Source organism: Myripristis murdjan, chromosome 4 (genome assembly GCF_902150065.1).
Source record: "Myripristis murdjan chromosome 4, fMyrMur1.1, whole genome shotgun sequence".
Lineage (NCBI taxonomy): Eukaryota > Metazoa > Chordata > Actinopteri > Holocentriformes > Holocentridae > Myripristis > Myripristis murdjan.
In genome coordinates, this window is record NC_043983.1 from 10,972,321 (window position 1) to 10,985,792 (window position 13,472).

The following is a 13,472-nucleotide window of genomic DNA, read 5'->3' on the forward strand; positions in this document are numbered from 1 at the left end:
AGCGGAGGAGCAATGTAGGGTGAGCACTGTGGGAGGCCTGAGCGGGATGCGGGCTCGTCCTCAAAAAAGTCTCGCCCATACTCATACATGCAAACGCCCGCCTGTCCGCCTCCTTGAACAAAGTTGCCTTGTCCTGAACTTTTGACAGAGCAAACCTAGGTGCGTTATGTTTTGCCTAAGTCTAGCATCAAATGATGAAATTCACCAAACTCAGATCTGGAAGCGAGCACAGGACGTACCCCTGCTGTCCTGCTGCTCCTGCTCCCATAACAAAAGTAAACTCCTGTTTCACAGCTCTTCTGCCCACAACTCACAACTGGCTATAGTGTTTACTTAGCTAGTTGGCAAATTTGTACTTTGCAACACATTTTAGATATTTTTTAGGGCACATACTGTTTGTGTTGCTTTTCTGCTGGCTGTTGTTATGGTTACAATGCGAGACTCGCAGGTCAGCCCAATGTAATTTATCCCCTCACATGGGACGCAGCGGGTACAGCAAAGCAGCAGCGCTGAGCCACATGCAGTTTTTGTCACCCGTCTAAAAAGCCCTCAACAGTGGCTAAGAAGTGCTGTGTAGTTTACTACAGACTCATATAACCTTACACTACACATAATACCAACAACAATTATAATAACAATGATAATAACATTTAAGAAAAAAGCACTCTGGTATTGGCATTTATCCAAATTCTGGTATCACTGGTGCATTGTTGAGTTTAAATTAAAATGACTCAACAATTTCATATCTATATGAAAATGCTGTATAATATGATTGTTACAACACAATGCTGTACAGTTAACGATTCACAATCCACAGCATTGCAAGGTTGTCCTTTAGTTGAAAATAACTGTTCCTCAAAACCCACAATATTAGCAGCCATAAACAGCTGACGGTTGGGACCCACTAGAGGCTTTCATTAAGAATAGCAGTAGCTGAGAGCAGAGAGTGACCTGGGGGTCTTTAAGCAGCCTTGTAATTCTCTCTTAATGAAGCTGATGAATAAATGATTTGAGACGCTGTGCATGAAAAGTCTGATCCCCCGTCAGCTTGTCTCTGTGGGGTTAGGGGGAACCTCAGGGGAGGCCCCCTTCTCCTCCCTCCCTCTACCCTCCTCCTCTATCCTTTAACCCCCACTTTTTTGCAGCTATTCCTCCTCATCATTTCCTCTCTATCTCGTCTTCCACCTGCCCACCACCTCTCTCTCCAGCTGTTTGCTCCTAATCTCCCCTAAAACATCTTTTCTTGCACTGAGTTGGCAGATAGTGAAGGCCACCATCAGACTCTGCCTGACTCATCCCACCATAAACAAGTGGTGGGTGTCGGCCTGCTGGCAGCCCCCCAATTTCACACACTTTGACGGGTCATTTTTTATGTTGCTGATTGTTATTTTCCCTGTTATTGTTTTTCCTTTCCCGTGACTTCAGATGGGGGGTAAAAGTGCAACTCTGTGTCCTCTCTGAGACCAGGCAATCTTACTCTCTGGGCCAGAAAACAAAGATGACAGTAATAAAACGGAGAACCAATTGCTTTTTCATTTCATTTCCACTGGGAAATCAGGCTGAGGGAGGAATAAAGGGGCTATAATAATAAAGTTTAAGAGGAAGGGCCTGTGGCTCTCCATTCCCTAAATAAACCACAAGCAGTAGCTAGTGTGCACGGTACAGCAAATCAGGGTCATCCACATTATTGGAGGACAGGTGCGAGGAGATGGACCAAAGGGGCAGGGGCTGACGTGGACAAGCAGAAAGACCTCAGCTCAGGGTATACAAGATTGTCATTTACCACAGTGTGGGGAAATACCTGTCTCTTCTTTCCCTATTTTAAGAGGCCCTTCCCTGCCAGGTATTTTTCTTCCTTATCAAGAAGGAAAAGAAAAGGAAGTAAAGAGAAGAGACACAGGAGAGAAGACCCTGGTGGGATTCACTCCTAGGCCAGGCACAGGTTAGCTATTAGGGTCTGACACTCCACTCAAAAGCTGACGCAAGTAGTTAACATAATTCTACTTAACCGGAGTGTTTTTTTTTAACAGTGCATCATTTCTATGCTGGCATCGTTATATTGCTCATTATAGTGGCACATAGTGCAGCTATCTCTGCATGAACATCCGAGTTAATGGGCCACAATAAAGACACCACTGTCTTCATTTTATGGCTGAGTATTTCTAATGGCCTACTTGGCTTCCTCGCCTGGTCTCTCAAAGGAGCCATCTACGTCTCTTTAAGACCTTTGATATTCTCAGCACACTCTTTCCTCCTGGCCCACGTCTCCCTCCATCCATTCTTCCAGTCTTCCTCCTTCCCAACCCTCCCCTCCGTCCCTGACAGCTAGAGGCAGCCCGCGGTAGCCCAGGGCCTTTCCTGTGCCTTTAGTTTCATTAGTGGGCCCCAGATGCTTAGCTGCTTACCAAATTACGAAGGGCCAAAGCCAACCGCCTCCAGATGGGACCCATCTATATTCAGATGAGCTGCTTCCTCACATTCAGAGCAATCCCACGCTGTTGTCCTACAGTGTCGTCGACAAACACGCAGGCAAACACGGACACACACGAGTGCAAACAGATGTACACACGCACAGTGAGGAACATGTGCGCTCGCAAGCGTCGAGCACACACCCGCAGCCACCCTTGTGAATACACACACACACACACATTCTCATACAGGAGTGGTATGCTAATCATAACCCTGACACATGAACCTATTCATATTCAGTCCAAATCAAACAGTAATCTCAAACAGAAAGAGCACAAGGAATTCTCTGCCCGAATTATTATTTAAAACACATCAAAGTTTTAGCTTTCAAAGAAAACACAGCTCAGCCTGGGTTTAAGAATGAAAATGTTTAGATATACATAAAATTCCATCGAGATGAACACACCATAATCACAGTCATTTCTTTTAAGACATTTGCAAACAATTGCACTTGCATTTCCGAGTGTTTCTGATGGTATGACTGTATGTTACCTGGGCAGATCATCAGCCCAGCTTGCACAGAGTGAGAGTAAATAATCATTGTTCCATGAGGATCTTTTCATCTCTCTCCCCGTCTCTTTCCTTCTCCTTTTCTCTGTGTATCTTTCCCTTTCTTTAACTCCAACTCTGCTGCAGTAATTAAATCACAGTTGTGAGTTTTGAGACAGTCCAATCCCCCAAACTTCACACTCCATTTCACCCCTCACATCTCTGGCACCCAGACCCGTTGGTGCAAGACCGAGAGAATACCCATTTAAATACAAAGTCACACAGGCAACACGTCAATGAAAGCGTCTCAAGAAAAACATACACAGCAAAACTACACCGGGCACAGATGTATTGATTGTGTTTGAATGCGCAGACAAAAGTAATAGTGGGAGATGTTCAAATGACAGCTAACCAAAATTGAGGTCTGTTGAGAATAAGTGGAGGTTACTGGTGGTTGCCTTACTGGCATATAGGCAGGAGAAATTGTATGTGTGTGTGTATGTGCATGTGTGTGTGTGTGTCTGAGCACATTCATGCTCACATGTATTGAGAGAGACTAAGTAAGAGAGAGAGAGAGTTTATGTATCAATGAGAGCAGGATGAGAGTCATTGAGGAGAGGCGAATGCAATTAGGGGACGAGGAGGATTTCTTCAAGGATCCATCTTCAAAAGGAAGAAAATAGTTTGCGGGCCTGCCAGTTGTAGATACTGGCTGTGCTGAAGCCTCTGTGAAGCTGGAACCCCCTCCATAACACTGTTGACTTAGCTGAACCGTTTGAATTCACCACACTCTCTGACATACCACAGAGCGAGAGAGAGAGAGAGAGATTTCTGTGTTGGGCAAAATGCAGATATCACCCAGGCCTTCACAGTGCCCTAATGTGTCCCGTCAGCGCCTGACAGCATGGCTTTGTGGAATCGCTGAGATACCCATAATCCTTAGCTGAGGTCAGGGGGTCAGCTCGCCATCGTGCTGAGCACACCCAATAAGTTTCGAAGAACCTATAGCCAAGCATCAACACCCAAAACCCCTCATATTATTCTGCACAGCGTGCATGCCTGGCTGCTATATGCAATGCAAATCCAGCGAGGGGGCACGGAGCCCATGTGTATAGACATACTTTGGGAAGAGCTATCGAAAGATTTGTCCCGTGTCACGCCAGGCTTACTAGCACAAAACATTTTGCAGTGCTGGTGAGATCAGGCTGCAGGGGCGAACAATGAGGGGTGAGGGAGAAAAGAGAAGTCTTCCGCCTACAATGCTAAAAGCAGTCACTGACTTACAGTACAGTAATCAGGGGACTGTTGGCTGCAGAAAAACTGCAACGCCTCACCTAGTTCATTATAAGATGACACAACCAATTTGTACCTCTGCCTGCTGCAATCTACCAAATCTCCCCTGACAAAAGCATTTAGATTAGAGCGCTTTCAGGGAGGGCTGCGCTGACACGCGTACCCAGCCTCTAAAAGGGGAAAATGAAGTGGCTTTTTAATTCTCCTCCAGGCAAACATAAAACTGTCCAGGTAAGTCATTTGTGGGTTGAATGGTGAGCCAGGAGCAAGCTGCCTCTCTGCTGCAGTACCCCTCGCTCTTTCTCCCTTCTTTTCTGCTCTTTCTCTCTCTTTCTCTGCGGGAAAATGTGCACACACGCACACAAACATACACACAAACGCACACACCCTTATCCTCATCTAGAAGATTATTAATCTATTTGTTACATTTTGTCCCATTATTTCTCCCATATAATCCTCTTTCACTTCCTCTGGCAGGATGCTAATGAGTTTCTGTGAACAAGGAAACTGCGTGCTGTAGATGGTTCTGATTGGCGCTCCTCCCTATTTTCTCCCTCACTCTCTTTCTCTCTTTCCCTCTCTCACCGATTTATCCCGATGGCATACACAAGAGAATAAAGACTCCCAGACGGAATGGGAAAAGTGGAAATGGAGAGAGGTGCCATTTCATCTAATAAAGTAGAGCTTTGTAATCACTTCCCTCTCACAAATCTTTAAAGTCGACGAGAGTGAGGTGGAAATGGAAGTAATTGCCCCGGAACACGAGCACCGCTTCAGATTTTGGCTGGTGTCACCAAACTCTTTTTGCATGCTACACCAAGCATTCTCTCCTTCTTCCAAATATTCACTTAGATTTATAGCTCTCTCCATTTCCTCTCTGCTGGTGACAGACAATTAGGTGTGTGTGTGTGTGTGTGTGCGTGTGTGTGTCTCACTCTCTCCTGTGCTTGGTTTTTTATTAAAAGATTTTGTCCATCTCCCTTATCGCACAGACAATGTTGACAGAGAAGGAGCATCATATATTCCACGTCTTTTAATCTAAAAATCTTATATGAAATCCATAGACTGTCAAATGATTTCTACGGCTCCCACTACAAAACGGGGTTGAGGGCGAGGATACAACACAGAATATGACTTTTTTTTTTTTTTTTTAATTAAACACACGGGCAACCAAGCAGAGAAATAGGTTGCAGGCATACTATAGGTGTACTAAAAATTATGGTGAACAGAAATTACATTAAAAGCTATGGAACTCTGAAGTATGGGCGTAAAAAGGCACAGCTTCTCCAGTCTCTTGAGGCGTGTGTAAAGCCTTGGCTGAATATCCATTCCATCCTTTAGCTTCAGGCCCAAGAATTATGACCACAGGGAGATGAGGAGAGAGGAAAATAGAAGAGAGAAAGCACATAGGTACTAAATACCAACGTGAAGCAGTGGCAATATAAGTCAACAACTACACAGGGAATTTATTCATTTCAATATATTGTGTTCTTCTACTAAACAAGCAACTTACACATTACGCCACACCACTGAGACACTTGTTGTGGAGTCTAATCTATGTTACCTCCCAAAGACACCATATAGGTGCCATTTGTCTTACAGTGGCATGTCAGTGGGTAGCCTTAGGAAAGGAGCCAGCACAGTGCTGTTTACATTTCATTACAAGTGTGTGTTGGTGTGTCTTAGGCTCAGGGGTCAGGCAGTGGGGTGGCAGTAATGGCTGGGATAGAGGCTGTGGGGGCTCTCAAATAGCAAAATGGGGGCCGCTTGACGTTTTTATGAAGCGCGTCTGTTTGGAAATGAATCGTTAGTCTCGCTTTTATTGCTCAAATTACCCGAGCCGGTCCTTGTCCTGTTTGCCCTTAATTAACAAGCATTCAATTCCCCTATTAATTAGCACAAGCTATTAGCTATTTTACATCACTCTTCATTTGTCGACAATTAAAAGGTCTATTATTAAAAGGCATGCCACATGGTTAATTGTGTGAGTGGCTAAGCAGCATGGGGAGAGGGAAGAGACTGCAGGAGGCTTGCAGAGCAGAGGGAGGAGTCAAAAGGAGGTCCGGACTACTGCAACCTTTACGGTCTGGCTATCTCCAGTTCTCTGCCTGACACTCTTGTCCTCAAGAGAGAAGCCACCCGCTCAAGACTGTGTCACACACTCCTGGGGTTTAGATCCAGACAGCCTCCTTCAGGATGGGAATCGGTTTGGGATAAGAGGGACCGAATGGCCTGAGTGTGGTTGCTGTTGTAGAAAATTTCCAGCATCAACAGGCCCTCTGGGTACAAAACGGGAGCTGGTGTCCTACAGCATTTGCACTGTAGTGTAGGTTTTGGCCTAATTTCTAAGGTTTTCCTGTGTGAACTGCTAATCAGAGTTTGTCTTGATAATATTGATTTGGACAAGTGATCTTATTTTTTATAAACTCCCTTTGTAATCATTACCAGGCCTCAATTTTTGTATGCATTCTGCCGTACAGTTGAGCAAGACAAAGATAAAGATGGATACTGTATGGGAAATCCTAAGACAAAACAGGGGATACAGAGGAGAAGAGATACTGGGACGAAATGAAAGAAGGGGTCGTGGAAGTCAGAACACAAAAGTGGGCAGGAACAGTACAAAGCATGATTAAAAAAAGATAAGGACGGAAGTAAAAAAAAAAAAAAAGAAGAAGAGATGAGAGGCAGGGAGGGACTACTGAGGAGAAGAGATAGTAAATAGATACAGAGGTGAGAGACGAGAGACACACAGAGCGTTCAAGGATGGCCCCTCTCCTTCCCTCACCCTGCCTCACCTCACCTCACCCCCACCCTCTGCCAGGGCTTAACAAGTGGTGAGGGAAGCAGGCAGGCAAGAGCTGTGCTGATTGACAGAACAATTACTGCTAACATGCACCCTGATGGAGCCGCAGACATCTCCAAATAGAATTTCACTATGCTGTTGCATCACACGCTTACAGGAAGGATTTTGGTAGAAAAGCAAAATTGCCCCTACTGACTGACTGACTGACTGACTGACTGACTGACTTGCTGAGCACTTCAAAAACACTTTTTTGTTACCTTCCATGAAAAAACAGGAGAAAAGCGTTTACCCTTGATCAAGGTTGGCTGGTTCTAACTTTAGAGGCAATGTTTGGCAACCCATTTCCTCCTGCTCTGACTGTTCATCTGTTTGCCCAGTTAGAGGTGTAGCTATTTTTATCGGCATGCCTACTGACTGATGAAGAAGTGGAATGGTAATTAAAAGAGACACTGGGAACCACACCATGCTGCAATACTTTATATATCACGTATATCTAATAAAGATAAATTATATGAATCTAGGTTAATTTAAGCATGTGAGGCAAAGTAACTACTGTGATTATGGCAAAAGTAAACATGTTGTGACACTTGTGAGTATTTGATTTGTCTGTGATTTGATTTATTTGACAGTTTACATATTATACACATAAAACACAGCCGAAGTCACTGAGGATATCACAATTAAGGCAGAGATAATGGCATGGTGGTGTTCGTGATGCACAGATAGAAAGGCATATTAGGTGCAATGCATTTTAGCATCAATGCAAAAAATCCCCCTTTATGAAGACATTAAACGTCTTCTGCTGCCACACTGTGTTCCCTCCTCTTCCTCTCCACATGGGACCATATGCAGCATCTGTTGGTTGATGCATTCGGTCCCATGCAACATCCTGGCCATTACTCCCACCCCACGACATCCCGGCCTGCACCGGCTGCATTACACCACGCTCTCGGACTTTCTAATTAGCTTAGCTCAGAAAATAAGGATGCTGTGCAATTCTTTGCTCTAGCAGTCTAACAAATAGCAGACAACAGGGAGTCTGGTTGGCACCTAGTGTCGCCAAGAGGGCCATTGTCTTCGACAGACTAGTACAAGAAAATATGGTTTTCTCTCTATTCCCTCTGCCTCATACACTCTTGTCTGCACCCGCCTCTCTCACTCTCTCACGTTTTTTTTTCTCACTCTGAGCTGCTACAGTATGTAATTCATGTGCCTGTAAGTCAGCGGCAATTAATATACATTCCTAAAAGCCAGTTATTTCAAGGACACAACTGGGGAGTAAACAGTAAGCAATGAATATTAATAAGTGATGTGAGAACCAAAGGCAGTCTTATTGTGCATACTGTACAGTACTTTTATAGTTATCTCTTCTCTCATGTTGAATGAACAATTTAGCAGTCAAAGGGCTGAGGGACTGAAAGACATGATTCATTAATCCATCTCACATCTCCAACAAACCATCGCAGTTCTGTTTAATTTATTTATCAGCAGATATGCAACCTGTAGCTGTCTCCGAGTAGCAGAGGATAAATACAGTATTCTGTCTGCTCAGATGTCTCCTGCACCGCAGGCTAGAGGCTGGAGGAGGTGTGGAGGGATGGAAGGAGAAAGGGATGGAGGAAGGGATAGAGGATAGATCCTTCCACCTGTAACAGTGAAAGCCCTGCAGGACTGTAATCTGCCAGCTGTCTCTCACAGGGACACCCAGCCTAGTCGAACTCGGCCAAGCCCAGCAGCCTCCAGCACCAAACCATGCTAGGGCCCCAGGACATAGGGCACCTGCACAGGGAGATAAAGGCTTCAACTCCTGGGCTAATACTGACAATTCCTCTGATAAATACAGAGGAGGGGGGAGGCAATCTATTCTCACTCACTCTTGTTCTCTCTCTCCCCTGTCTACCTGTCTCAGTAATCTCTCTTTCTTGTATTTTCTCCGTTTTTCTTTCTCTGTCTGTTTCTCCCTCTGTAAGCCCTGCTCTCTCTCTCTCTCTCTCTCTCTCTCTCTCTCTCTCTCTCTCTTTCTATCTCTCTCTCTCTCTCTGCACCTCCTTTATCCTCTCCTGTGTGTGTTTGGATCAGACAGGCGAGGCTCTCCACACTCTGCCTTTTTATTTATTCCATATCTGTAACTGTCAAAAAGAAGATTGCTACTTTAGGAACTGCCTGTGCTTTGTTGTTCTGATGGAAAGTCAAATAGAGGAGGTTGTGTTAAAAGCATCTTGACCACTTTGTGGGGACACAAACAATGTCAGCCGTGGTCTCGGAAGCTTCAGACAGTTGAAAATGGCTCTACAAGTGCATGGGAAACAGCCATAGGTGCCTCTTAGCTGGCACGGTGCTGAGAGGAGCGCAGAAAACAGTGTTAGTTTGGGAAGGTAAATGGAAGCGGGCCTTGGCCACATTACCTCCCGCGGTGTCTGTCACTTAAATACCTATTAATGAGAGCCTATTAAAACATAAACATGGCCAGTGTTGCATGATTAGCGTATTAAACAAGCTTTGGGATCGAAAAGACCCAACATGGCTCCTGCTGAGAATACCACCTCACACATTCAGGATTATGTCAAATGAAAAGTCAAGGCCAATCAGAAAGTGTCATTTTTCAGCAAGTGGGATAATTAGACCTAGCAAAAAATGCCTGTTGAACTTTCATTACACAAAACTGACGTCCCCACTTAAAAACATAGTAATATAACTTCTCTCTATGTTGCTGTCTGCACAAGAGCTAAATGGTTACTAAACTGTAATTAAAGTCGCGTGAGAAATGAGTAGGCACCGATTCCAAAGCCCTTGACCTAGTTGGGCGTTCGTTTCAACTTTAAACGGAATGAGAAAAGCAGGTGATGGTCCTGGCACATCAACAAACATCACATCTCTGTTAGCAAAAAAGAAAAACTGAGTGCAAAGTTGCCACTGCACACACTGAGTCAAAACTGAGTGAACAAGGCAGTGAGCTGAGCTGCATCATGTTGCATCGCGCTGTACCGTACATAGCAGTTCATCTTTCCTGTCTACCGTGTCGTGCCCATTGTCTCTTCTCATTAGCCTGCACCCGGCGTGCTATGGTGTGGTCGGTGCAGGCGCTAGGCAGGCAGACGCAGACAGCTCAGGGTGGCAGATGCCTGGCGTTCCTGCGGATGCCCTCCATCAGCTGATGACAGATGTCAGGGCTCCTCCTGGATGGCCACACTTCATCACGCCACCCTGTTCTCCCTCCTCGCCCCACTGGATACACCAGCCTGCCTGGCAGACGCCGCACCCAACCCCACGGCACCAGCCCTGTTCCTTCCTGCCACACCTATTCACGCGCGCACACACACACACACACACACACACACACACACTCACCTCTGCATCTGTCAGTCAGCCGTTATTACCTCAGACAGCCGTCATGCCGGCAACCAACGGATCACATGCTAATGGGCCCAGACGCATCCACTCCGGAAATCTAAAGCATCAGTCTTTAGGGTGAGTGTGTATGTGTGTGTGTGTGTGTGTGTGTGTGTGTGTGTGGGAGTGTGTGTGTGTGTGTTGTTGAGTAGACAAGCAAACTTTTTCAAAGTCGGGAAGAATCTTTACATACTTTTTCAAGTAGTACAGTGACCATAAAGTAGGCTCAAGTTCCACAGATGAAACAGCCTTGTTGTGCAGAATGCACTGGAAAGTTTGGAGCAGCATACTAAAAAAATATCAAGCTGTTATGACCATCGTCCACCTACCATTTAGGCCTGCTGGTAGACTTGACGACGGGAGACATGCCATCTCTGTACAGGCTCTTAGTCTTGGAGAAGTTGACCACGTTGAAAATAACCCTCTGAAAGAGAAACATCAAACTAATATTAGTTGGTTGAATCCAGCTCGATGTGGACTTGAAACAGCAAAGGTACATTATGTGGCTCTGATGAAGAAGACAGAAATATACGCTTTGTGGTGATTACACATAATAGAAAACAACTGACAAACGGATCTGTGCTCTCCGATTGTTTTCTCTCTTGTCACATGGTAGCGGCTGAAAAATATAAACCCAATCATGGTGAGAGAAACCAGGAGAGAGGTACAAGATGCCACTACCACCATTAATGCCACCAGCACCAAAAAATCACAACACATTATCAGCATAGTGAAGAGATAAGGCAGGTTTAATGTCCCTAAGATGATCCCATGTAGCAGCAGCAGTAACAAAGTTCCAGATAAAAGGCAACAGCTCTGGGGAGCACCAGCCTCTAATCTGGGAGGACATTACCGCTGTCCCCAGAGGGGTGCTGCCTGGCCCAAACCAATGATGATCCCAGCCTGCAGCCGAGAGCACAACCATGGCGACTGGCTTTCCACCTCCCCTGGCCCAAGGACAAAGCTCCCTTCCTTTGCTAAAATACTGTGGAACTGCCCCTCCTTCCCTCCACCTCCAGGACCCACGATTACGATCAGGAGGAGTGAGAAAATGTGGAGAGAGAAATGAATAAATATATAAAAAAGTCAAATGAATGGCAATGGTAATACTGCGGTGCGGTAAATGAATCCTATTGATGGAGCATATCAAATTACCAACTAAGTCCAGGTGGTGGAAGTTAACTGGGTTCTACTGAAATCCTATTACAGATTCCCCACCTTCCTCTCCCTCCTTCCCTTTCTCCTCTCCCTCCCCCTCATCTCTTTCTCCCTCCTTTCTCCTGCCTAGCATCAGAGGAGTGGGGATTGCGGATTGTGGCAGGCTGATTCAGACTTAGGTAAAATGACATCTAACTGATGTTGAGACTGGCAGCGGGCTCCTGTAGCGGGGAGATAAGACCATTGCTGCTGGCATTTCAATTACACTTTACTGCCCCGCACATCTGTTGCAAGAGCTACTTTTCAGCCTTTCCCCCTCAGGCAAATACAGCCTTATTCTCTTCACTGGCTTACTCTGACTGCACAGCCTCTTTCTTCATTCTTTATCCACAACAAATTCAGATTGTCTTCTTCCTCAGCTTGGCTATCCGCACTGTCTGTAATCTATTTGTTAGGCCTGTTTAACTCAGAGGGGGCTGAGACTGGACGGACGACAGATGACAGAGATACAGCGATACAGAATGTGGAGCAGGGAGTGGGTAAATAGATGCAAAGCTAGATAGGCACACACAGCAAAAGGTGGGGAAGAGACAAGCAGAGAGAAAGCTGGGCAGCTAGGTAGCTAGGCAGACAGGAAGAGAGACAGTCAGATAGACAGACAAACAAATAATCACACAAACTGGGATACAGATGGGAAGGAGACAGAGAAAGGGAAGGTTCTGTAGGTAGGGAAGGAAAATAAACAGGGTCCTATTGGCTGGGAGGACAGGTGCAGGGAAGGAAGGCAGGTGGGCTGGTAGGGAAGGAGGGAGGGAGGGAGAGGCACACAGCATGTAGAGGTCTCAGTCTCCCTTTCTAATTTCAGCGAAGTGAAATTAGAAAATGAATAAAAGAAAAGTCTTTCCCCATGCGACTACACAAAAAAGTCAGTGTTTCACAAACAGGACAGAAGATAGAAGACAGAAGAGACAAGATAATGCAGAGAAGTTCAATAGCAAGGTAGAAAAGCCTCGGAGGACTTGCTAACAAGTGCAAATGTTCTGTCGGTGCAACAGACCAGCATGAGGGGATGGATACAGACAATTTCACTACACAAAAGAGAACTGTTATGTACCAGTCCTTCAGAGTAATATCTGCAGTCAGATCCAGTACAGTATCAGGTTCATTAAGTGTTTTCCTATTTCCTGCAGGAGCTTACATCATGAAAATTGACTAGCTCTTAATGTGGTACTGTTGCCCTCCACAGTTTGCTTACTGGTACATCCGTTACCCATGATCTGCTTCCAACAACGATGCACTCCATAGACACACATGCATGTACATGCTTACATGCACAAATGTGCACACAAAGCAGACTCCTGGACCAGTGTTTTATCACCGGCTCATTTAGTGCTGTGTTTTGTGTGTGAGAGCACAGCAGTGGGATTTTTTTTTTAAATAATTAAGACGAAACACTATTTGACAGTATTATACTGGTATAAAGTAGTATAATACATACACTATTTATTTAGAATTTAGGCAGCAGTTTTCTGTCACTGCATGTCACCTTCTCTTTACAGGAGATGGCACTGCTTCATTGAATTTTGAGCATTATAGTAATGAGTTCATGAGACATGTGTTCTCTTAATATTCTACTGCGTAAGTGCATATCAACAAATTTTGTTTATTTCCAAAATAATAAACCATGGTTGTGCTAAATAAAATAAACTCATGTTTGTTGACTAATATTTCAGCTGTGTTATCTTGCATGTTAACCGCCTAGTGCAACCTCCATCAGCCTGTAGGTTACGCTTTCTCAAGACTAATATCCTTACTACACCACTGTGCATTCTGTTATTATTCATATCAGTCATGAGGCTTAAACAAGCTG

The 13,472-nt window shown here is 45.0% G+C and overlaps 1 protein-coding gene across 1 annotated transcript in view; it reads right to left on the reverse strand.

Annotated features, from left to right (window-relative positions):
- Positions 1 to 13,472, reverse strand: part of agbl4 (AGBL carboxypeptidase 4) — a 285,510-nt gene that overhangs the window by 162,398 nt on the left and 109,640 nt on the right. Inside the window, exon 4 of the mRNA XM_030048927.1 lies at positions 10,774 to 10,868. Coding sequence (XP_029904787.1) covers positions 10,774 to 10,868 — 95 coding nt within the window. The remainder of the gene's footprint in view (positions 1 to 10,773; positions 10,869 to 13,472) is intronic.